This window comes from Halichoeres trimaculatus, unplaced genomic scaffold (genome assembly GCF_033239565.1).
Source record: "Halichoeres trimaculatus isolate MK-OKI-2021-1 unplaced genomic scaffold, fHalTri1.1 fHalTri1_scaffold_5, whole genome shotgun sequence".
Taxonomy (NCBI): domain Eukaryota; kingdom Metazoa; phylum Chordata; class Actinopteri; order Labriformes; family Labridae; genus Halichoeres; species Halichoeres trimaculatus.
In genome coordinates this window covers 4,056,123-4,081,879 of record NW_027437183.1, presented here as the reverse complement: position 1 = coordinate 4,081,879, position 25,757 = coordinate 4,056,123, and the positions used below count along the sequence as shown (strand labels likewise).

General features: G+C 40.6%; 2 protein-coding genes and 1 pseudogene across 4 annotated transcripts; all 3 read left to right on the top strand.

Annotated features, from left to right (window-relative positions):
* Positions 1 to 780: 780 nt before the first annotated feature.
* On the top strand, positions 781 to 3,869 carry tal2 (T-cell acute lymphocytic leukemia 2). The gene is made up of 2 exons (XM_074670880.1): positions 781 to 1,463; positions 2,893 to 3,869. The coding sequence occupies exons 1-2, from the start codon at positions 1,257 to 1,259 to the stop codon at positions 3,241 to 3,243; spliced, it is 558 nt and encodes a 185-aa protein (XP_074526981.1). The 5' UTR covers positions 781 to 1,256; the 3' UTR covers positions 3,244 to 3,869.
* A 7,126-nt stretch (positions 3,870 to 10,995) lies between these two features.
* LOC141790135 (UDP-glucuronosyltransferase 2A1-like) lies at positions 10,996 to 16,878 on the top strand. Of its 3 annotated transcripts, none has more exons than XM_074669802.1 (7): positions 10,996 to 11,136; positions 11,503 to 12,229; positions 12,310 to 12,458; positions 12,530 to 12,661; positions 14,242 to 14,329; positions 15,963 to 16,182; positions 16,267 to 16,878. In XM_074669802.1, the coding sequence occupies exons 2-7, from the start codon at positions 11,512 to 11,514 to the stop codon at positions 16,547 to 16,549; spliced, it is 1,590 nt and encodes a 529-aa protein (XP_074525903.1). In that variant the 5' UTR covers positions 10,996 to 11,136; positions 11,503 to 11,511; the 3' UTR covers positions 16,550 to 16,878. The 3 variants fall into 3 exon arrangements, with proteins under 3 accessions (XP_074525903.1, XP_074525904.1, XP_074525902.1); XM_074669803.1 differs by having other exon boundaries at positions 11,030 to 11,136; positions 11,564 to 12,229; XM_074669801.1 differs by having other exon boundaries at positions 11,101 to 11,136; positions 11,466 to 12,229.
* On the top strand, positions 11,041 to 24,089 carry LOC141790137 (UDP-glucuronosyltransferase 2A1-like; annotated as a pseudogene).
* The last annotated feature ends 1,668 nt before the right edge of the window (positions 24,090 to 25,757 follow it).

The following is a 25,757-nucleotide window of genomic DNA, read 5'->3' as shown; positions in this document are numbered from 1 at the left end:
TCTGTAACGGTCAAAACTTAATCCTTTACCAGATGCTAAACATTAACGTTCACGTATGACTTGAAAAAGCGGCTAAAGCACTCGGACAAAGGGCATTTTCACAACATTTTACAACCATCATAACAAAATTTCCAGACCAGTTTAGCCTTAGCAGCTTAAACTATTAAAAAAGGTTGAGACTAAAAGAGACAAAACGTTAAAATGATTGAAGAAAATTTAAATTATAGACTTATGAAGTTTTCTATTGGCTTTGTAATCCCTGATTAGTGTAATCCACACACATCTTGGTTTAATTAAACGGGACGTAAATGAGAAGTTTCCTCTGTGAATGGAGCCGTTCACTGTCAGTCCATCAGTCTGTCTTTATAAATCCTCTAGAGTTCAACACTTTATTAAAACCTGATTCACTCCACACTCCACCCTCCACCTGTCCAACAGGTGGGTGAGAAGCAGCCAGGTGTATTCTTCACCTGAAGCACGCTGACATCCTGCTGAGAGCGAGTCTGCAGAGCTGCAGAGAGGCTCAGGGGCGCCCGGCCTGCAGGTGCAGCCTCTTGGCCGTGCAGCCGGGCCCATGAATGGCCGATTCAGAAAACCGGCCCCCACCGGGGCCCGTTCTCCAGCTAATCCCAGCCCCTAATCGGATTATGTAAATTCCTACTCCACACAGAGACTTTTATGGAAGGCTGCGTCTTTGAAACAACACTTGAAGGGTGTAAAAAGAGAAACAGTCACAATTGGTTAAACTGGACTTGGTGTTTTTTGGCTTGAAAGTGGGAGGCAGAGAGGAGAGGTGAGCAGGACGCTGCGGTGCCCTCCTTCCTCTGTAATTTATGTGTGGCCTCAACGAGATTACCATAGTCCCAACAAAACGGGGATTGTTCAACTGTCAATCTGGATATGCTGTTTTTACCTTTTGTAGCCCAATCAGGCTGAACTCCAACGGTGGAGGGGACGAGGAGCTGGAGACAGGAAGGAGGACGTGTCCAGACGTCTCAGTTTCACCTCAGAGGGACTGTGTGTGTGTGTGTGTGTGCGTGTGTGTGTGTCACCTTCAGGGATTAAAGCAGCAATGAATCATAAAAGCAGCACTTAAAAGCCCGTTGGTGAGGATCTGAAGGTGAAGATGTGTGGACGGTGCGCTCTAACGCCACCTGCACCCGTGCACGCGCTCAGAGGGGAGGGATGTGTTTTAACAATCCTCACACAATGACGCCCGCGCTGCACGTCACACAAAAGGTTCACCCTGCTATAAAATGTGGGATGCGAGCATGCAGTCGTCTCACCCCATCCCTCCCCCTTCAGACTCTCTCCTCCTCCTCTCTCCTCCTCTCTCCTCCTCTCAGAAGGATCTTAAAGCGAAGCATGAGGAGACAGAGCTGAGAGGACATCCACACCAGACTCCTGGACAGCTGATCACAGCGAGGACGCCTCAGACTTTCTGCACGTTTTCACACAAACAGGTGAGAAATCAACACAAGTTAAATATTTTTCTTTAATTCTTTGAGGCTTGTGTTTTTCATCTGATTTGTTAAATCCTCAATTATTTCAATGAAGTGATTGAGTTTGCAGAAAATGTCAAATTAAGAGTTTGTTAACTCTTCATTTTCAATCGTTGGTTTTGCATTTTGTATAAAACTGTCTGATTTAGCAAGTCAAAATATAAAATGTAACATAAACCTGGGGTTTTAGTGAAGATGTCTACATGTTTGTGCACAAGCTAACGCCTAAAAATGAAATTTCTGCACCCAACAGCAGCGTAAATCATCGAAATATTGGCTAATTAATGGTAATCAATCAAGTATAAAAAGGAGAGGATTCAGGAAATAATTTGTGCAAAAACAGTCTGTTTTTTAAGAACTAGAAAGGGAGAAAATCTCTTCATTTTTGCAGGATTTTAAAGATAATTTTGCAAAGGATTAGTGTTTAACTGATCTTAACTGATCTTGTCAGAATTTTCCTCTTTTTTTTTTAGGAAATTGAAATTTTAGGAAAATAAAAACATGCCTTGTTCTATTCCTTGACAAAAGATTTTCATTTTGGGTGCATGAGGTTTCAAAAATGAAAATTAACCAGGTTTTAAAAGATAAATGTGATGTTTTGGGGTATTTCCTCCTTTTGAGAACATGCAAAACAAATTTGATGAGGCATAAGAATCAGAATCAGCTTTATTCACCAAGTATCTCAAGAATAAAAGGAATTTAAATCCAGTTAACTACAATCTCTTTGTACAATTATTATAAACACACACAAAATCATACATAAATCGTAAAAAATAGAGCTAAACTAGTTAAAAAAAAACAATAATTATAGTTTAATATAAATAAAAAAAATTGTAGGAAATATATATATATATATATATATATATATATATATATATATATATATATATATATATATATATATATATATATATATATATATATATATATTTATATTTATATAAATAATAAAAAGAAATAATAAGAAATAACTGAAAAAATATTAATTAAAAAACAAAACAAAAAATAATATTAATAATAAAAAATAATAATAATAAAAATAAAAGCTTTCTACAGAGAAGAAAAAATATACACATAAGTTAAAATAAAAAAATACACATAAGGTAAAAAAAAAACATAAGTTATAATAAAAAAGAAATACACACAAGTTTAAATCAAATAAAATAAAATAAATTGAAATATAAAATATAGTGCACTGAAAAGGATGTCAATAACTGTGCAATTTGCAAAAGAAAAAATAAAACGTTGTTGTGCAAATGGAATTATGCAAAACTGTTGTACTGAGTGTAGAGGATCTTAGACCAAGTCTGCTCCTGACAAAGTCCCCAAAATGAAAAATTCAGTCAGTTTTTGTAAAATTGAAGAGTTTCTGATGTACCTATCGTTGCAGATTCTCGACATCATGACCAGAAAGGTTTTCACCAACACCAGAGAGCGCTGGCGCCAGCACAACGTCAACACAGCCTTCGCCGAGCTGCGAAAACTCATCCCCACCCACCCCCCGGAGAAGAAGCTGAGCAAGAACGAGATCCTGCGCCTCGCCATGCGCTACATCAACTTCCTGGTGCAGCTGCTGGAGAGCCAGAGCGGGCAGCCCGCCGGCCACTCGCCCGCCGCCCTGCTCACCTTCCTGAGAGGGAACATGGAGCAGCTGCAGTCGCCTCCTCACGCCTGGGCCGGGACCAGCGACACCGAGGTGCCCTCGCCCGGGTCCAGCTGCGACAGCTCAGAGGCCTGGTGAACTCTTCCCAAAAACTGATCCTGGGACTGTGTGTGTCTCTGACGTCAGCAGGTCGAAGCGTGGAGCCCAGACGCTGCTGGACGCGTGCGAGGCCTCCGCGCCGATCACTGTTAGAATACTCATTTGTATTTTGCATGGATGTGTAAAAACCTGGATGTAGAGCATTCCCTCGTATCTTCATGTTAATTCTTGTTGCCGGCCGCCTGGAACTAATTCGTTTTGGCGGCGCCGGCTGTTTTTGCCGATGAGGAAAAACGGAGGGATTAAGGAATTTCTCATTTGAAGCGATAGATTCAGGAAAGCATTTGAATAGATAATGGCTCAGCCAATCGTCTCCGAAAAGCCAAGGGCACTTTGACTCTGAATCGACGCGCTGCAGGACTGACTGTGACCTCTAATCCACGATGAAGGTCAGGAGACTTCAAAGCATCAGACGACAGAACCAGCCGACAGCGCTCAGTTCGACTTTAACAAACCCGTGGTCACAGACGTGGTCTTAGTTTGAGGTTTTTAAAAGAAGCATGTGGTTCAGCCAAAGATTACGCGTTGATTGTCCGATGTGAAGAGTGTGTGTGTTTCTCCTGATACCTCTTTTGTAACTTATTTTGGTCTGTTTGTGAAAATACAGTATGTTATTTATTTCATCTATTTATTTAATAAATGATTTCTTATTAAATTACACACTTCTTTCTCTTTTTTATGTCATTTTTTGATCAGATGAGGCCTTTAAAGATCAAATAAACACTGACTTTAACACAGCTGAGGTCAAAATCTTCAGCCCTCCTGAGGAAACCCAGTCCAGATTATTCTTCCTTAGCAAATCTTTCAAGGTCCTCAAGAGGGTGTCCGCACATCCTTGAAAAGTCTTGATAAGTCTTCATGTGTCTAAAATTAAGGCCTTAAGATGTCTTAAATTTCATATGCTGGTCTTGGTCTTAAATACATTACCAAAAGTCTTAAATTTGGAGGGGCAGGACTAGTAAATGTTTTTTTTTTTCATATTTTTGTCCATTTTATATTTTTCATGTTTAATTTTTTTTATTTTGAAAAATTTCAATTTATATATATTTTTAATTTTATAATATATTTCATATATTTTACAGTTATATATTTTAAATTAATATTTTATATATTTTCATATTTATATATTTTTTTATTTTGTAAAATTTAAATGTATATTTTTTAAATCTTAAATAATTTTTCATATATTTTATATTTGAATATTTTAAATAAATATTTTATATATTTTTAATTTAAATATTTATATTTTATATATTTCATTTTATCACTTCATTACAATGGAGACAAGCTCATATCCTTGAAAAGTTTTTAAAAGTCTTAAATTCATGTATCTTGAATTAAGGCCTTTTTATGGTCTAACTTATTAAAAATATCATATACTGGTACATTACCCAAAGGTCTTATATTTGGGGATAAGGACTGGTAAATGTAATTTTTTTTTTAAATATTTTGTTTTTTCTATTTTTTCTATTTTTTATTATTTTTATATTTATATTTCAATATTATATATTTATATTTTATTTATCTTACATTTATTGTCTTTTATATTTATTTTTTATATTTCTATTTTTCTGTATTAAGTTTAAATATTTTATATTTCATATAGTTTTAATGTTTATATTTTTTATGTTTTGTAGTTTAATTTTTTATATTTCATATTTGTATTTTACATATCTTATTATTATTTATTTATTAGAATACAGGCAAGCTCATCTCTGACAGCCCAGATCTTAAGATTCAAAAAAAAAAAGAAAAATGTGTCAGTGTGATTCCTAAAATTAATTTAAAGAAACCCTCATGTCATTTTTCTTTCTCTGGGAATACAGTTTTCAGTCTTTTTTTCTTGCTTTAATCCCTGTGATATAAATGGTCAGCATGCTACCTAGCCAGTCTGGGACAATGGTTAAGTACAAATTTATTGAGTGTTGGCTGGACCATGTCATTTTGGGTTGTGATACAGCAGAATCCCCCGATCATCTCCTCTATATTCAGAGCGTTTTCAGCCTTGAACTTCATTAAAGTTGGCATTAGAAAGTCTGAAAAAGTCTTAAATTTGACTTGCTGCAACCTGCAGACACTCAGCTCAAGATCTGGTCCAAACGTCCTGCCACAGCAACAATCCAAGAAACCACTGACAGTGTTGAAAAATAAACATAAAAATATTCATCTGTCAAAATCGAAGCAGACTCTAATGAAATTATTTCACTCAGTGTGAGCGCGCTGTTTCTTTGTCCGTGCTCAACAAGCCCAGAAACACGTCCGTCCCTCGCTCCTGTGACGGCCGCGCTGACCTCTGCTCTCCGTCCACTGACCAGAGCAGCGATGAAAACCAAAGCTTAACTTGTGACCCAGAGGTCGGAGGTCAGCGGGGAGTCAAACACGAGCAGATGACCGACACTTGGAGGGTTTTTCTGCAGGAAGACGTCATTTTGTTGCTGCACGCGGTTTCTGAAAGCCGAGGATGGAGTCAACATGTTTGGTGAATTATTTTTCCACATCTTATACAGATGTAGCTTCTGTTAATTTCTCTTTTTAATGGAGACGCATTCGTCAGAAATGTTTATTTGTGGGATGAGCAGGAGAACTGAGTTTGTGGGTTTCATTCAAGAGAAATTTGCATAATCTTGACTACCAATGCAAACAGCGAATTCTGTCGTATTTTTTTATGCTAGATTTATTAAAAGACCAGACCAGGAGTGTCCCAATCCGATATTGACATTGAATATCAGCAAAAGTGAATATCCTGACAATAAACTTTAGAATATTTCAGCTCTCCTTCAAATAAAATCTGTTTATTTTTTTCTCTGTTTGTGATTTAAACCGAGGTCAGACATCTACACGCCTAATCGCCTTTCCCCCCCTGTTTTCAGGCAACAAACTGAGCTGAAGAGTAAACACAGCGCTGGTTACAGGCGCTTTCACCCCGGCTGTTAAAGTGGAGCTAATGGTGTGTAAACGGAGCAGAGGGCAGCTGGACACACTGACTGGAGGCCTGTGGGAAACTGACAGCTGACTCTTTGTGGTCCTGATGAAAAATAACAAAATGAAGCCAAATCTGGATGTTGGTGCTTCATCTCACAGGAGGAGATTCAGAGTTACAGTGGGGAAAACGAGTATTGAACGCATCAACTTTTTTCTTTTTATGTGGAATTAAGTGCAATAACACAGGAAAAAAGTATTGAACACGCTAACTGAGACTCATCTAATACTTAGTGGAGAAGCCTTTGTTTGCAATGACAGCTTCCAGAAGCTTCACAAATGTTCAGTTGGATTGAAGTCAGGTGATTGACTAGGCCATTCTAACAGATCGATTTTCTTTTTTTGAAACCATTTGAGAGTCAACTTTGCCGTGTGCTTTGGATGGTTGTGCTGCTGGAAGGTCAAGCCACGTCTCATCTTCATCATCCTGGTGGATGGCAGCAGATTCAGATCAAGAATTTCCCCATACATGGCTCCATTCATTGCTCCGTCAGTTATATGAAGTTTGCCAACACCATGAGATGAGAAACAACCCCATGCCATGATGCTTCACCTCCAAACTTCACTGTTGGTGTAGTGTTTTTTGGCTGATGTGCAGAGCCATTTCTCCTCCAAACATGGTCTGTAGTATGACAGCCCAAAAGTTCAGTTTTGGTCTCATCTGACCAGACAACATTCTCCCAGTATTCTACAGGCTTGTCAAGATGCTGTTTAGCAAACTTTAAACCAGCTTCAACATGCCTTTTCTTGAGGAATGGAGTCTTGCAGGCTGAGCGTCCATAGAGGCCATGGCGGTGGAGTGCATTGCTTATTGTTTTCTCTGTAACAATTGTACCTGCTGCCTCCAAGTCTTTCTGGAGCACTTTCAGGGTGGTCCTTGGCTGGTTGAGTACTCTTCTGACTATCTTTCTGACTCCCTGGTCAGAAATCTTCAAGGAGCTCCTGTGCGTGGCCTGTTGATGGTAAGGTGGTGCTTCTTCCACTTGTGAATAATGGCCCCAACGGTGCTGACTGGAATATTCAGTTGCTTTGATATAAGTCTGTAACCAGTTCCATTCTGATGCTGAGCAACAATCAGGTTGTGAATGTCTTCAGAGACCATCAATTAGCCCAGCTGATGTTGGTTTTCACTAATTGGAAGTTCAAGTAATAATTACTGACAGATTTCAGGTGGTATGGTGCATTTCCTTGCCAAAGTTTACAGCCTTTCCATGGTGTGTTCAATACTTTTTTCCTGTGTTATAGTACTTAATTCCACATAATTATTATCTATGGACCTGAACGTTGTGATTTCTTTTCATGTGTGGATTATTTGAGTTAATACCAATGTCTGGTTGAAATTTTGTTTGAATTGCAGCTTTGTAAATAAATGTGATGAGAAAAAAGTTGATGCATTCAATACCTATTTGCCTCACTGTATTTCTCCATCCTGTGACAGCTCCTGCTCCCTTTGAGGCCGTGGACATTTTCTGCTGATACTTGTTTACAAAAATCTCCAAACGAGCGTCACTCCAACCTGAACTTTCCTGCAGGATTACCAAACCCTGCACTGAAATAAAAACAAATCTTCTCTCTGCCTCCACCAAGTATATTTGCCTGATTGACTATTCTCCACCAAGTATGTGGGTAATCGTCTATTGAGAGCACATTTCCTTATCAGCGTCTCGCACACTGTCTGAATCTGTTATCACAATGGGCCAGATCAGTGCAGGCAGCCCCTCGCTCTCGCGGCTGAGGCGCCCATGAAAAAGAATTTCTGGAGTTGGGTGCCAACCGATAGGCCCTGAGCTCTTTATCCCCTTAAAGCCAATTCACACTCTGCATGTTTAAATATCTCAGCTCAACCCCTGCCCTCCCACTCCCGTCATGCACTCCAGACCCCCTCCTCCTCCTCCTCCTCCTCTGCCTTCCTCTCAGTCTCACCCCTGCATCGCGGCCGACCTGCAGCCCCAGCGGATGGATGGGTGGATGGATGAAGGGTGGGATGCAGGTGCAGGCGAGCTGAAGGGTGAGACTCAGAGAAAGGAGGGGAGTCGTGCATTGTCTGGCTGGACAGCACCCTCTCTGCTCTGGAGCACCCTCTGATGGGGGAGTGCACTGACAATCACGCATCCTAATCTGATTATGCAAATATCTACTTCAAAAAGCAAAACGCTGTAACCCTTAGCCCGTGGTGGGAAGACACGGAGACAGAGCGAGGAAGACGAGCGCGAGGAGAGGAAGCAGCAGGGAAGATGCAGAATTAGTTCGATGATTCTGCACATTTTGCATGTTTGTAGTTTCTCTGATCCACCCACACACGCTGAATAGCCTCCCTCAACAGGCCATTGAACTCAGTATTCAAATGCTTTTTGTTTTTCCACACGCTCCTGAATCCAGCGTCAAAAGGAATCTACAATGTTAATGAGGGCGCCAAAGAAACCCAGAGGTAAGATTTGGACAAACCACGCCTCCACAGTGTTCACTCCAAGGTGACCCCTCTGGCCCCAGACAGCTTCTGAAATCAGCTGCTGCTCTCGCTCTGCCAACATCAGCCACAGACAGTCCCACAAAGACGCTGTTAGCATGCTTTAGCTTAGCGACCATAATGTTCCAACACATCTTTCTCAAAATGACATGAAATTTTTTTTTTAAAGTTGGTCAAGAAACAAAGACAATGTGTTGGTTTCAGATGCTTTCACCCCAGCTGTCAAACTCCAGATAGATTATGGCTTAAAGAGGGGTATTCTGCTTAAAGAGGGGGTATTCTGCTTTCCCATGTATGAAAAATAGATATAAAATAACAATGCTGGATGTTCAAACTGAGCACTCAGATCTAAAAATATGGAACAAATATAACTGAAATAACATAAAAAAAACTCCACACTGGCCTCAAACACCAAGGTCTGCCCATAGCTTAGTGGCGCAGGCGTCTTAAAGAGACAGCAGATTTGAAGAGCTCCACCAAACAAAAAGACTGAAACAAGGGGTTTCAAACCACCAGTGAGAGAAAAATATGGACAGAGCAAAGACTGAAAAAAGCACAATACCTGCTCTTTAATGGGACCTCTGACCTTTTGCGGGATCTTAGCATGGATCTCCATGGTGATAGTTTTGATTAAAGATCCCAGACTGAAAATGCACAAAATCCTCCATATCCTGCAAAAAAGGAAGACAATCAATCGTCAATCAAACACCAAGAGGCCCAAACGTGCTGATTTTAAAACTTCTACTGATGTGTTGTGAATCTGTCTCTAAACTGATCAAAACACTCTGTCTTAAAAACAGCACCAGATTTCCACATGACAAATTAGAGGGGCGGGCCTCAAACACCAAGAACTGTCCAAAAGTCTGGCCCCTACAAGCCTTTAGGGTGTTGGCCAATCAGAGGGAAGGGGGTTTGTCAAGTGGGAAGCCTTAAAGAGACAGCAGCTTAAACTAAAGCTGCATTTAAACTGTTGGAACTAGGGTACAAATCTAGGGGCCATTTACAAGACAACGGTTTTAGGGTGAAACGCATAAGTTTTGTTGCGTTTCGGCCTCGCATTTACACGGAAACTGTGCTTTTGCCGACCTAAAATGCAAACTTTTGAAAATGACCTCCAGAGTGGAGTTTTTCTGAAATGCTGCCGTGTAAATAGTAAGCCAGCGTTGTCAGTGGAAACGTTGATGTCACGCTCTGCTTCGTGCAGCCGCAAATAAAAGTATAACAGTAGGGTAGTTACAATCGACACGGACTAGCATGTTGTTGTTGCTTGTGCTGCTCAATCTGCTGACTGCCTTTAATAAAATGAGCATCTGTTCCACTTCGACCCTTAGTATTCCCTAATACACCAGATGATCGGCTCAAGTCTACTTCGGTGGCAGCTTCTGGACAAGACAGTTACAGCGCCAACTACAGGCCTGGCATGCTTACTAAAGCGTTTTCTGTCCCCCAACATTTCTATTTGAACACACATTGTTTTTCACTGCGTTTTAATGTTTTCAGTTGTAACTTTTTTGTGTTAGAAGGGCCTAATGCTGTGTTCCTTTTGTACTCAGTAGTCAGAGTTTCCAGAGTCGGAGCACCCACACTACCCCTGAGTTCCCAGTAGGAAATTCCGAGTTCAGGGGTAAACAGTAATTAAACTCCTGTTATATTCTATTTATTGGAGAATTTCTTACTAGTGTTTGTCCCAATAAATCAGCTGTATAAATAGTATTGTTCCATGTTTATGTACAGAAATACTGCCAATATGGCTAGTTTTCCGCCTTGGCAACTAGAACGCTAAACTCTTCGATGACGTCATTCTCAATCCCGCCTTCCAAGTTCCACAAATGGAACGCAGCATGACCTGAGCTGCGTGCAGTGAATGCTGCATTCAAGCACCGTCGGCATTAGAAAACCCCGCATCCTGACTGGGAAAATGTAAGAGTTTCCTCTCATGTTGGAAAAAAATCGTTATCTCGGTCATATTGTGGTAGTCACTGACTTGAATTGACAGAATCTACAGTATTTTTTCACATGTTACGCATAAACAATAAAAATATAAACTCAAAAAGGCTGAAAGAAGGACAAGCAAACGAATGTGAAGAGAATTTCCGTCACACCCTAAATGCATCACAACGTGCACACAGCACAGGATGTTTACGCTTCAAAACAGGAAACATGGAGTCGACTGTGTGGGACTTCTTCAAAGTTTCTGAAGAAGAAAGTTATTTTATGAAAATTTCATGAGGAGGAAAAGGAAGCAGCCTCAATACTTCCAACCTAATCAGTCACCTGAAACGTAACCGTCGCTTCGACGGAGTTTGGAAGGCACGAGGACACCGGGGCTGCTAAGGACGCTAGTGACGTAAAGCCAACCGCCACGAAGCCACTTACTGACACACACAAAATCCAAGAAATATGCCAGACATGACCCACAGGCTAAGGTAATTCAAGAATTGTTAAGTATATAGTGTTTTGGTTTTGTTCATAGAATTAATGTCATGATCTTAGGTAAAAACATAAATGTGTGTGTGTGTGTGTGTGTGTGTGTGTGTGTGTGTGTGTGTGTGTGTGTGTGTGTGTGTGTTATCAGTAATCAGTTATCGATTTAAAAAAAGTTATTGTGTGTATCCCTAGCTCCACAGCCTGTTTGTGTATTCATGGCAGAGGTCAGGTTATTCTAGTTTTACACGTTCATAAAGGGTTGGGTCAGTCATGCCTTATGCCACTGTGTCAGAGTTCATCTTTGATCAGTGAATGATTAAATTTCCAGGAGTATTTTAAACAACAGATCACTCGTCCTCTCACAGACAGACACGATGAAGCCTGAGCAGCGTCTCTGTGTTTCTGCTCTGCTGTTACTCTGTGCAGCATGGAGCGCACACGGTGGGAACATCCTGGTGTGGTACACAGAAGGCAGCCACTGGATCAACCTGAAGCCTGTGCTGGAGGAGCTGGTTAACAGAGGACACAAAGTGACGGTTCTGGTGCCGAGTTCTTCATTGTTCATGGACGTGAACGAACCTTCACGTTTCAGCTACGAACTGTTCAACGTCTCCTTCTCAAAGCAGGAGATCAAGAAACACATGGATGAGTTTCTTCAATTCATGATCTACGAGTTTGAACGTATGAGCTACTTGCAGATTTATTCCAAATTCACAAAGTTGGTCGCGCTCAATGGGGAATATCATTTGAAGTTTTTAGATGGAGTGGTGAAGTCAGACACTGTCATGAAGAAGCTGAAGGAGGGGAAATACAACCTCCTCTTCTCAGACCCCCTCTACCCAGGAAGTGAGTTGGTTGCAGAGATACTCAGCGTCCCTCTGGTCCTCACTCTGCGCCTTTCCCTGGGGAGTTACTCAGAGAGACACTGTGGTCAGATCCCAGCTCCACCTTCGTTTGTTCCAGGCGTTATGACCAAACTGACCGATAAGATGACCTTCTTGGAGCGAGTGTGGAACTTTCTGTTACAAGCGTGGCAGGACGCCATGCTGGCTTCTCAGAAGAAATTTGATAATTATTACACTGAATACAGAGGTGAGGAGAAAGTGATTGAAAAAGAGTCAGATCTTCTGTTCGCTTTGTCATTTAAAGTGATTTCTTCTGCCTTTTCACAGGAACTCCAACCAGTAGCTGTGAGCTGTTGAGTAAAACAGCGTTCTGGTTGATGAGAACATACTGGGATCATGATTTCCCTCGTCCTTTCCTCCCAAATTTCAAATATATCGGTGGAGTCCACTGCAGACCGGCCAAACCTTTGCCAAAGGTAGGAATGGAAAACTCTCACAGGTCTCTTGGTGTTTGATTGACTATTGATTGTTTTTCCTTTTATAACAGGATATGGAGGAGTTTGTGCAAACCTCTGGAGATGCTGGCATCGTGGTCTTCAGTTTGGGATCAATGATAAAGAACATGCCCATGGAGAAGGCAAACATGATCGCCTCAGTCCTCGCTGAGATCCCACAAAAGGTCAGAGTCCTTAATCCTTTAAAGAGCAAGTTTTGTTCTTTCTTTAGTCTCTGTTCTGTCCCTCTGCCGTCCTTGTCCTGTAATTAGTCCTTCAATTATTTTTCCGTGATTACACTTACTGTATTATTCTATTTGATGTATGGGTATTGTAATGTCTCCTCTATATACATTCTTGTTTGCTGCTGTAATCCTCTAAATTTCCTTTTTGCATAATGATTAAGGATTGTCTCATTGTTTGATAATTAGAAGACTATTTCCAAAAAATATAAAACCACTTATTAACATTTTTTTAATACAAAAGCAGTCTTCCCATAAACTTCAAAAATCAAAATTGATCTATAGGCTGATATTTGTGCCACTAGGAACTGAATTTAAATTATAACATCAAGTTTGAACGGCATGATCTGAAATTGAATGTTTTGAAATTGAATTTATTTGCTTTAAAACTGTCTGCGTGATGATGTCGATGACTCAATTGAAATTGAAATTGTAAAACTGAATCTGAATTCTTGCAAACTGAAATAGCACATTTTAATTTCAAATTTAATCCAAATTTGAAATTGAAGTTGAATTTTTAAGACGTTAAATGCAGTTTTAAAGCAGATAAATTTGATTTCAAAAAGATTTATCCCAAATCCACGTTTTCCAAATTCAAAATAATTCAAATTAATTTAATCTGTTTTTCTGTTGTCCCTGCATCTTAACCATGATTGATTAATATTAAATACTCCAGCTGACAATGTCTTTGCACATACATAACTGAAATGTTGAGATGTACCCACAGTTTATTTTGTACATCTGTGATAAAGTTAGTGAGAAACAGAAAGAAAAAAAATCAAAAAATAACTAAGGCACACATAAGCCATCACAATTCAGTATCTCAAGATAATGTCATAAATCTGTATCATGAAATAATTTCATCATTCAATGATGACACTACGTCAAAATTCAACTCCATGGAAAAATATCATAACTCAGAATGAAGAAAAAACATCATAATTCAGTACCATGTTATTTCATTATTATTCAGAAACATAAACTAATGTCATAATTCATTATCTAGAAACATCATTTTTTTAGTGTCATGACATTTAATGTCATAATTCATAATGTGACACAACATAATTCAATGTAATGAAATAACATCACCATTCAATGTCTCGTAATAATGTCATTATGTAGTTTGATGAAATAACATTATAATTCAGTATCAAGAAACATCATAATTCAGTGTCCTGTGATAAGCCCCATATTTACGTCATGAAATAACGCCGTGATTCAGTATCACCAATTGATGTAATAATGCAGTTTACTTAAATAAAGTGAAACTGTTTTTTTTCCTGACCTGGCAGTGATAGGCAGCCGTAGAAATGAGCAATAACAAGAGAGACTCTCATTAATGATAGGTTAACATATCGTTCTAGTGCTGGTTAGTGTTTTCTGTAAACCAGGATAAATAACAACAGGTGACAAGATACAGAATGAAGTGCAGCTTTGTGCTTCTGCTGTCTCAGTGTCAATCAGTAAATGTTTTAGTGACACCAAATGTGTTTTTATGTGTTTTCACTTGTGTATAAAAGGTGCTGTGGAGATACAGCGGACAAAAACCAGAGACTCTGGGTGCCAACACCAGATTATACGACTGGATCCCTCAGAACGATCTTTTGGGTGAGTTGAAGTCTTCTGACATTTATATTCAGGACTTTAAATGATATAATTAATCCATGTAGAGGCTTTAATGGAAAAATGTCAGGTGGTGTATTGCATTCGCTTGGGGAAAAAAACTCCTGTTTTATCGACATATCTATCTCGTAAAACAGGAATTAAGTTATTTTTGATTTTCCTGTTTTATAAGATACTATCTTGTAAAACAGGATTTCCCATGATGCTCAGCTGCATGACTATGCTGTTTTTTCGCTAATCAGGGGTGTGGGGTCAATACAAGTAAGGTAGGCTTTTTAATGTGTTTTAATTTACAGTTACATGTTTCATGTTTCTTCATTGAGATGACCAGTTAAGATTTTCAGGAATTCTTTTACTTTTCAGATTCCTGTTGTTATGAAGTAGTATCTCATAAAGACAGGAAAATAAAAAAAAAAAAATCTGTTTTTACTAGATAGTGTAAAGAAATTAAGATTTTCTGATTTACAAGATATCATGTAAAAACAGGAAAAAAAATTTCTGATTTTCTAATTTTACAAAATAGTATTTCATAAAAACAGGAAATAAAAAATGAATATTTTCTGATTTTCCAAAATAATATTTCACAAAACAAAAAAAATAAAAAATAAATATTTTCTGAATTTCTAATTTTACAATTAGTATCTCCTAAAAACAGGAAAATAAAAATAAGAATTTTCTGATTTTCTAATTTACAAGATAGTATTTCATAAAAACAGAAAAAAAAATAAGGTTTGTATTTTCTGGTTTTCTAATTTTAAAAAATAGTATCTTGCGAAACAAGAAAATAAAAAATAATATTTTCTGATTTTACAAAATAGTATTTCATGAAACAGGAAAATAAAAATAAGTAGTTTCTAATGTTCTAATTTTACAAGATAGTATCTCATAAAAACAAAAAAATATATATATATTTTCTGATTTTCAGAGACAGTATTTTTTAAAAACAGGAAAATAAACAAATATTTTTTTCTGTTTTTACTAGTTAGTATCTCATAAAAACAAGAAATTTAAAACTACATAAAAAAATCTCGTTTTATTAAAAACTTATGTCGTAAAAACAAGAGTTTTTTAAAAATTTTGGGTGAAAGCAATAAGCCACCACAAAAATGTCTGCGACAAGACAAAGAAAATTGTTTATCTACCAAAAAAATTTAAGTATCATTTTTTTCTTTACTCAATGAAGCAGTTTTCTTTCTTTTTTTATGTATTTAAGATGGGCTTTTAAAGGCTTAATTCTGTTCCCCTGCTGCCCCTGCACTAGTTTTGCAGATTTAAGAGCTAAAAAAAATCCTTTTTTCTCACTCTGGTGTGTATGAAACCTTATTTCAGCCTTTTAGACTCCCTGGCTCGCAAACCTCCTTCACTCTTATTGGCCAGCTCTTTTAAGGGGTGGACCTACCTTTGTGATTGAGGCCCGCTCCTCTAACCTGTCATGAACCAGATTGTAGATCCTCATGTGACGATCTTAACATTTTAGCAATCTTGTGAAGATCTGGTGAACAGAGTTTACAGACAGATTCAGGGATTTCTACAGCGTATGAAAATGTAAGAACACAGAATACCCCATCAAACATTTTCTAATCTAGAATCATGATGACTGATTTTGGTGCCCCATCAGGTCATCCCAAGACCAAAGCGTTCATCACCCACGGAGGTTCAAACGGACTCTATGAGGCCACCTACCACGGCATCCCCATGCTGGGCATCCCACTGTTTGGAGACCAGGCAGGAAACCTGGTCCACATGAAGGCCAAAGGAGTTGCACTCATGGTGGAGCTGAACTCCTTGACCCCTGAGACTTTTAGAGAAGCTCTGAACGCTGTCATCAATGATAAATCGTAAGTTCACGAACCAATCTGAAGTGCGTCTGTTTATGTCCTTCAGAAGGACGGAGCTTAACTTCCTGTTTGTCACAACCACAGGTACAAGGAGAGCGCCATGAGACTGTCCAGCATCCACCACGACAGACCCATGAAAGCTCTGGATGAAGCTGTGTTCTGGATCGAGTACACCATGAGGAACAAAGGAGCCAAGCACCTGAGGGTGGCAGCCCACGAGCTCACCTGGTATCAGTACCACAGCCTGGATGTCCTGCTGTTCCTCCTCTCCATCCTCCTGGTCCTGATGTTTGTTTTCATAAAGAGCTGCAGCTTCTGCTTCAGGAGGTGCTGTGGCAGGAAAACCACAAAGAGGAAGAATGAGTGAATGACTGAGGAGGGAAATCAAACACTTAAAGGTGCTCCTGAGGCTGGTCTCAAGGATGAACAGAACCCTGGATCCTTCTGGGCTTTCGACTTGAATTCTTCTTTTCTTTGCTTAAGCTGTGATGTGCACTATGCCATGTATACAATCTCCAATATGCTGTTTTGATTGATAGGAAATGCTTCCTCATTTACATTTCTGCACTATTGCACAATCTGTCATCAAAATCTGAAAGTTGATGCAACTCTGATACAATATGATGTTGGTTTATTGAATTCACAAAAATCACAGAGTATGAATAACTAAAATCATAAATGCTCCTTTCCCTACAGCAGAGCTTCATATGAATAAACTTGACATTTAAACTTAATGTCTTCTTTTGTTTCTTGCGTGATCACTAGTGATGTGTCATGCTCAAAACTTTTTCCCTTTCATTGCTCAGCTCTCACTTGATCCTTTTGCTCTGCTCACAGCAGAAGATTGTTCCCATTATGTGATAGAAAAGAATAGAAAATACTTTATTTATCCCTGAGTGGAAATTCAGGAGGAGTCACAGCAGCAATCAAGAAAACCAAAGTAAGAAAGTGTATAGAAAGTGTAAAAAGCTCTATAAGAAAATAGATGCTGACAGCTTGTCCATCATTGTCCAGTCAGCCAGCCTCCACCTCCACAGGGTCCAGGACTGAGCTTCTTCAGCAGTCTGTTCAGTCTCTGTCTCCTGGATCCTGTCTGCTCACAGCAGGTGAAGCTCTTCCAATGTGGCCTTGGTGTCTGGTGTTAGCTCTGTTAGCTATGTCTGTGAATACCATGATGCTACTCTGCTTCTGGTGTTCCCTCTGTCGCTGGGTTAGCACAGCTAGCTTGTCCATCTTATTGGAGGTAGATCTTACGTTCCCAACATCGATGGATGGAAGAACAGGTCAATGTTGTCACTTCTTAGCTTACTTTGTGGTAAACATCCGGTCTTGCACCAGTTAGCATTAACATGCTACAGGCTGCTAACAGCTGATTTCACATGTAAACAATGCAGCCATGGTTACATGACGGATCTCCAGAAGAATACAGGAGCAAAAATAGTAAAAATATCACTGAAGACAAAACCAGTTTGGTGTCCACGACCAACAAATGAGCCATACAAAGTAATGACCCACTACAAACGCAAAGATGACGAAAAAGAGATGAAAAAATCACAAGAAACGGACAAGGAAGAGAGTGAAGTGAGTGCTTAGCTGGATAGCAGGCTGGTACAGAGGGGGACACTCAGTCAGTTTGATTCTTTAGGAGCTGGACCAAAATAACTGGTTCTCTGGAAAGAGCCAAACTTCACATCACTAATGATCACTTCCTCTGATTGCACAAGTGTTTTCAAGACCATTGAGAACCGTTATTTTAAAAGCATGAACCTGAAGTTTGGCTCCACAGTCTGTTTGTGGATTTACAGCAGAGGTCAGATTATTCTTGTTTTATGCATTTACAGCTATTACCTTTCACCTCCACCACTTTTAAGGGCTGGGGCAGTTACACCTTGTGCCAGTGTCAGACTTCACCTTTGATTGGTTAATGATTACGTTTTGAGGAGTAGTGTGTCCAACAGATCACTCGTCCTCTCACAGACAGACACGATGAAGCCTGAGCAGCGTCTCTGTGTTTCTGCTCTGCTGATCCTCTGTGCAGCATGGAGCGCACACGGTGGGAACATCCTGGTGTGGTACACAGAAGGCAGCCACTGGATCAACCTGAAGCCTGTGCTGGAGGAGCTGGTTAACAGAGGACACAATGTGACGGTTCTGGTGCCGAGTTCTTCATTGTTCATGGACGTGAACGAACCTTCACGTTTCAGCTACAAACCGTTCAACGTCTCTGTCTCTAAACAGCAGATGGAGCAGTTAGTGGAAGACTTATTCCAATTTGCGATCTATGACGCTGAACATATGAGCTACTTGCAGATTTACACCAAATTCAAAGAGCTTTACACGCTTAACCTGGATTACTTTCTGAAGTTTTTAGACGGAGTGGTGAAGTCAGACACTGTCATGAAGAAGCTAAAGGAAGCAAAATACGACCTCCTCTTTTCTGACCCCATCTACCCAGGAAGTGAGTTGGTTGCAGAGATACTCGGCGTCCCTCTGGTCATTTCTCTCCGCCTCTCAATGGGGAATAACTGGGAGAGACATTGTGGTCAGATCCCGGCTCCTCCTTCATTTGTTCCAGGCGCTATGAGCAAACTGACGGACAAGATGACCTTCTTCGAGCGAATGTTGAACTTTCTGTTCTACCTGATGCAGGACGCCATGCTGGCTTCATGGAAGAATATCGACAATTATTACACTGAATACAAAGGTGAGGAGTTCACACCAGAGGAAGTGACTGAAGTAAGGACAAATTTTCTGTTAGCTTTGTAATATAAAGTGATTTCTTCTGCATGACAACAGGAACTCCCACCACTGCCTGTGAGCTGCTGAGCAAAGCAGAGTTCTGGTTGATGAGAACATACTGGGATTATGATTTCCCTCGTCCTTTCCTCCCAAACTTCAAGTATATTGGTGGAGTCCACTGCAGACCAGCCGAACCTTTGCCGAAGGTAGGGATGATAAATCGTCTCTTGGTGTTTGATTGACAATTGATTATCTTCCTTTTCTTGCAGGATATGGAGGAGTTTGTGCAAACTTCTGGAGATGCTGGCATCGTAGTCTTCAGTTTGGGATCAATGATCAAGAACATCACTGCAGGGAAGGCGAACATGATCGCCTCGGTCCTTGCTGAGATCCCGCAAAAGGTCAGTGTACAAACCCCCTTCCCTCTGAGTGGCCAGTCCTACAGAGGTCTGTCAGGGGGGGAGCTATGGTCAGACCTTTTAAGCCGCGTTTCCACCAAGCAGTCCGGGTCGGTTCGTCTCGGTACGGTGCGCTTTTAGCGGCGTTTCCACTGACTCATCCCGGGACGGATCCCTAAAAACCGAGACGAGCCATCCCACTTTTTTGGGACCCTTTCGTATGGGTGCCAGACTGAACCGATACGCTCTCGGGAGGTGGAGCAACACACTGCAGACGGTTGATTGGTCAAAAGAATCGTCACTTACCCCGACAGCAGCTGCATTTTTCCTGTCAGCACACAGACTTCTCTGAAACGAAGCTTGATTGCACTTTTTAACAGAGCGTTACATGAAAATCACAGAGAGGATGAAATTCTGCATGTCTTCCATCCGTGCTCTTTGTTTACTGTGTCGTGTTTTCTTCTTTGTTGGATTTAATCGCGGGGTAAGCTGCTACGGCGTCGCGCTATTGTTTACCAGCTGTGGCTTTCGGCATCCGGCTTACACGCCGCCCACCATGAGAGGGCACAGTTTGCTGTGGAAACGCAAACGGGATGAGACTTAACTGTCCCAAACCGTCCCAAACCGACCCGTACTGCTTGGTGGAAACGCAGCTTTAGTAAACCTTGTGAGGATCTCAGGGAAGTCTCATGAGGATCTTGGGCTATTTCTTTTTTAGAATGGATTGTTCTGACTATTTGACAAACAGATTCAGGGATTTCTACAACAAATTAATAGAAGAGAGGTTTGAAAATCTTTCACTTGTGTCTAAAAGGTGTTGTGGAGATACAGCGGACAAAAAAACAGATACTCTGGGTGCCAACACCAGATTATACGACTGGATCCCTCAGAACGATCTTTTAGGTGAGCGATATTATCTGACAGTTATTTTCTTAAAGATATTCATCTTTGTTTTTTGGCGTTCAGTCCCAGCTAAACAGGTTTTCTTGGCTTTTATCTCTTTATCTTTGTATCTTTTATCCCTTGTCTTTTAATCCCTATCCTCTCCTTTACTCATTTTTTTATGTTTTTATTCTTATTCTATTTCTGTTTTTATGCAAATTCAATGTTTGGCCATTTTATTTTTTTACCGTTTCTATTTTCTATGACTGTTTTATTATCATTACTGGGGTTTTTTATATAAAGTGTATGAGAGATTTTTTGTACCTCTGTACAGCACTTTGGTCAAACAAGGTTGTTTTTAAACGTGCTCTACAAATAAACTTTGACTTGACTTAAAGGGCAACTCCGGTTTTTTGACACCTGGACCTTATTTATAGGTGTGCGCATGCTCATATACTCACTCAGACAAACATCATGCAGCTCGGAGTCCTTCAGAAGTTATTTAGATCCAACCGATTTTAGCCGCACTTAGCGGGGGCCACAGCAAGGGAGCTTCAGCTCGGGACATGATCTCTGCTAAATCGCTCATTTAGGCTATATTTTTTCATCCATCGCCAGTGTTATCATAAAGTCAGCTCGTCTACCGTCTGCAGACTACAACTTCGAGTTTGACGGTTGTCCTTACCGGTTTGAGCCTGAGAACACGGACGAGGAGCTCCATGAAAGAAGGATGCAGAGGGAGAGAGACGAAGAGCTGGCTCGAGAACAACAAACAGGAGCACGTCCACGACTCAATGCAAACTGGTGGTGCGTTTGTGGACAGTGTTCACCTATGGCAACAGAAGAGGAGTGAGTTTGTGATAACGATGGATAACGATGGATAAAAAATATAGCCGAAACGAGCGATTTTGCAAAGATTATGTCCCGCGCTGAAGCTCCCTTGCCGTGGCCCCCGCTAAGTGCGGCTAAAATCAGCTGGATCTAAATAACTTCTGAAGGACTCCAAGCTGCACCATGTTTGTCTGAGTGAGTATATGAGCATGCACACACCTATAAATAAGGTCCAGGTGTCAAAAAAACGGAGTTGCCCTTTAACTTATATATTGCAAAACTCTTACAAGAAAAAACAAAATTGCAGAAGTTTTTGTTGATATGGTACGGACCCAGACCTGAGGCACATGCACGGTCTGCCTACGTTATCATGAAGTGTCTCTTTACACAAAGTGCATTCTGATCAGATCCAGCACAATGAGACACAGAGAGCATTGATAGAACTTTAGTGACTTTTTGGGTTATCTTAAGCCGTTTTGGCCCGACACAGCTCCATAACACTCTTGCTATTGTTTGAAAAGATTGTCGAGAGGAGCTGTCGCAGTGATTATACGTCATGTATTATTAGCCATATACCGTGCCTAAGCATGGTAAACTTGCAGTCAAACTGGCCAAACGAACTGGACTTTGGGGTTGTAGCGTGCTTGGGCACAACTTCCACCAAACAGTTCAGTTTGGTTCGTCTTGGTGTTGAATGCATTTTGTGACATTTCATTTAGAAAACCGAGGCAGATCCCCAAATTATTGCTCGTTACTGTCCCACTTTTTGGGACCCTGCCAGATGTACCCATCTGACCCCACAAAGTGGAGCTAGAAACACTACAGTCCACTGACTGGTCGAAAGTATCATCACTTCCCGTGCAACAGTGGTATTAAAGAACAACACATAACCCTGCCATGTTTAAATCTCCAGTCAACTTCCTGGAGAAAACTTTCTTTTTGTTTGGAATATGGTGTCACTCTTTGTTTACTGTGTCACATTTTTCTCCTTCATCATTGGATTTATAAGCAGGGTACACTGTGTCGTGCTGCTATGCTGTCGTGCTGTTATGTAGTCGTTGCGGCTATTACACCCCCTACCTAGAAGAGCACTGTTAGCTATGGAAACACAAGCAGGATCAGACTTGCTCATCTGACCTGTACCAAACTGTACTGATCCAAACCGGACTGTTTAGTAGAAATGGAACTAAAATACCTCTAGACTTCTGATGATTGATTTTGGTGCCCCATCAGGTCATCCCAAGACCAAAGCATTCATCACCCATGGGGGTACAAACGGAGTGTATGAAGCCATCTACCACGGCATCCCCATGCTGGGCATCCCACTGTTTGGAGACCAGTCAGACAACATGGTCCACATGAAGGCCAAAGGAGCTGCACTCATGGTGGACCTGAACTCCTTGACGCCTAAGGAGTTTAGAGGAGCACTCAACGCTGTCATCAATGATAAATCGTAAGTTCACAATCTGAATTATAGCTGAAAGCGGAGGCTGGTTGGGGTATGTTGTGCTGCCTACTGTGCAGCAAGATCTTCCTTAGCAAAAAGCTTTGTATGTAGGTGAGGAAGATCTGGCTCCCACAGCAGACTTAAAAGGGTAATTTTAAATGTTTTTAAACACATTTAAACAAATTTGGTTAAAGGTGGGGTCTGCAGGATTCCCCTAACAAAGAGAAAGTTAACTTTTACCGGAGTAATCCTGCTCAATCATCTCCTATGGGCCTCTATACATGTGTGTCAGTGTCTATGTCTGTCTCAAACCCTCTCCTCTGCCTGGATGTTGATGTTTTGGTTGTTTGGGGATGTTTTTGGGTGCAGAGTATGTGTGGCTACCTCAGCCAAACACAGCGCGCCCAGTGCACAAGTGACTCTTGGTGTTGATAACAGCGAGTGGAAGAAGCTATCCTGAGCAGCTATGATAGCAGTCGTAGCACGGAGAAGGAAAAACACAACCTAAGTGAAATTAGACGCCAAACTAATAAAGCTTTTTACTAAACAATGGTTAAGCTCGACTGGACTTTCACTCGCTTGTGGGCTTCAAATACCCATCATTAACTTGTGCTAACATGCTAAGTCAGGTGCACGGCTCTCGGGTCTCTCCCATGCTGAAATGTGATGCTAAGTTGGTTGCTGGGCTAGTAAGTGTGTTTACGTAGCTTTCACACTGATTTAAGGTAGGAGCCCAGTTTGAATTTGCGTTTACTAACAAGTAACAAAATTCCTGCATACCCTACCTTTAAGATGGGACAATGTATGCAGAGAATTGAGTGAAGAGATGTGTTTAGAGGTGGACTTTGATCATGTGTGTGAAATTTGAAGCAGATTGGATCTTATATGAAGGAGCAACAGTGACTTCCTGGTTCAGGGCAAGATATCAGAGTTTGATGATGTGCCATAGACACACCATGTAACTACAAGACATGACCTGATCAGTGATGGATTATAAGGCCTGAACGACATTAATGTGCACAACTGAAACAATATGTTCTAAAAGGGAATGATTTAGCAAAAAAATCTCTCTGTTGAAAGTAGGGGGAGCAGTAGTTCAAGGTTTAAAAAAAGGCATATAGATCTACTCAGGTTGTGACAATACACGTGTGATTTTTGGTCCTGAGAGTTGTTCAGGTTTGAATGCTGGTGAAAAAAAAAGTCAAATCCTGTCAAAATCTTGTCAAATCAACAAATTCCAGGGCCAGTTGTTGGAAGTACTTGATGTGGTGGATTTTTCAGTGTGTTTACATTCCTCAGAGCTGAACTTCCTGTTTGTCACAAGGTACAAGGAGAGCGCCATGAGACTGTCCAGAATCCACCACAACAGACCCATGAAAGCTCTGGATGAAGCTGTGTTCTGGCTCGAGTACACCATGAGGAACAAAGGAGCCAAGCACCTGAGGGTGGCAGCCCACGAGCTCACCTGGTATCAGTACCACAGCCTGGATGTCCTGCTGTTCCTCCTCTCCATCGTCCTGGTCCTGATGTTTGTTTTCATAAAGAGCTGCAGCTTCTGCTTCAGGAGGTGCTGTGGCAGGAAAACCACAAAGAGGAAGAATGAGTGAATGACTGAGGAGGGAAATCAGTTTGTTCTGAGTGAAGGAGTTCTGGACTTGAAAATGAAAACAGTATGATTTTGATCATTGTCGTGGTGCAACTTTGTTTTTCTTTGCTTTAGCTGTTATGTGCACTATGGTTTGTTAGTCTACTGTATTTTGGCTGCCAGAAACTCAGTAGTGTATGTAAACGATACCATTTACAGTGTGAAAAATAAGTATTGAAAGCATCAACTTTTTTCTCATCACATTTATTTCCAAAGCTGCAATTCAAACAAAATTTTTACCAGACATAGGTATTAACTCAAATAATCCACACATGAAAAGAAATCACAGCGTCCAGGTCCATAAATAATGATTATGTGGAATTAAGTACGATAACACAGGAAAAAAGTATTGAACACGCTAACTGAGACTCATCTAATACTTAGTGGAGAAGCCTTTGTTTGCAATGACAGCTTCCAGAAGCTTCTTGTATGTTTGAACTAATGGCCCACACTGCTCAGGTGTGATTTTGGCCCATTCCTCTGCACAGATTGTCTTTAAATCTGGAATATTCTTTGGTGCCCTCTGGTGAACCCTTTTCTTTACTTCTTTCCACAAATGTTCAGTTGGATTGAAGTCAGGTGATTAACTAGGCCGTTCTAACAGATCGATTTTCTTTTTTTGAAACCATTTGAGAGTCAACTTTGCCGTGTGCTTTGGATCGTTGTCCTGCTGGAAGGTCCAGCCACATCTCATCTTCATCATCCTGGTGGATGGCAGCAGATTCAGATCAAGAATTTCCCCATACATGGCTCCATTCATTGCTCCGTCAATTATATTAAGTTTGCCAACACCATGAGATGAGAAACAACCCCATGCCATGATGCTTCCACCTCCAAACTTCACTGTTGGTGTAGTGTTTTTTGGCTGATGTGCAGAGCCATTTCTCCTCCAAACATGGTATGTAGTATGACAGCCCAAAAGTTCAGTTTTGGTCTCATCTGACCAGACAACATTCTCCCATCATTCTACAGGCTTGTCAAGATGCTGTTTAAGAAACTTTAAACCAGCTTCAACATGCCTTTTCTTGAGGAGTGGAGTCTTGCGGGCTGAGCGTCCATAGAGGCCATGGCGGTGGAGTGCATTGCCTATTGTTTTCTCTGTAACAATTGTACCTGCTGCCTCCAAGTCTTTCTGGAGCACTTTCAGGGTGGTCCTTGGCTGGTTGAGTACTCTTCTGACTATCTTTCTGACTCCCTGGTCAGAAATCTTCAAGGAGCTCCTGTGCGTGGCCTGTTGATGGTAAGGTGGTGCTTCTTCCACTTGTGAATAATGGCCCCAACGGTGCTGACTGGAATATTCAGGTGCTTTGATATAAGTCTGTAACCAGTTCCATTCTGATACTGAGCAACAATCAGGTTGTGAATGTCTTCAGAGAGCTCTTTGCCTTTACCCATCATGAGGTGTGTGCTATTTAACTGCTTGGTGAAAAAAACACCTTTTTTATAGGACCATCAATTTGCTCTAGCCCAGCTGATGTTGGTTTGCACTAATTGGAAGTTCAAGTAATAATTACTGACAGATTTCAGGTGGTGTGGTGCATTTCCTTGCCAAAGTATACAGCCTTTCCATGGTGTGTTCAATACTTTTTTCCTGTGTTATCGTACTTAATTCACCATAATCATTTATGGACCT

Bases quoted from the DNA above. Each gene is read 5' to 3' on its own strand.
- tal2 (XM_074670880.1), top strand. From the start codon at position 1,257: ATGTGGGATGCGAGCATGCAGTCGTCTCACCCCATCCCTCCCCCTTCA. The intron at 1,464-2,892 runs GTGAGAAATCAA...CTATCGTTGCAG, and splicing joins GCACGTTTTCACACAAACAG to ATTCTCGACATCATGACCAG.
- LOC141790135 (XM_074669801.1), top strand. From the start codon at position 11,111: ATGCCAGACATGACCCACAGGCTAAG. The intron at 12,230-12,309 runs GTGAGGAGAAAG...GCCTTTTCACAG, and splicing joins TTATTACACTGAATACAGAG to GAACTCCAACCAGTAGCTGT. The intron at 14,330-15,962 runs GTGAGTTGAAGT...GTGCCCCATCAG, and splicing joins CCCTCAGAACGATCTTTTGG to GTCATCCCAAGACCAAAGCG.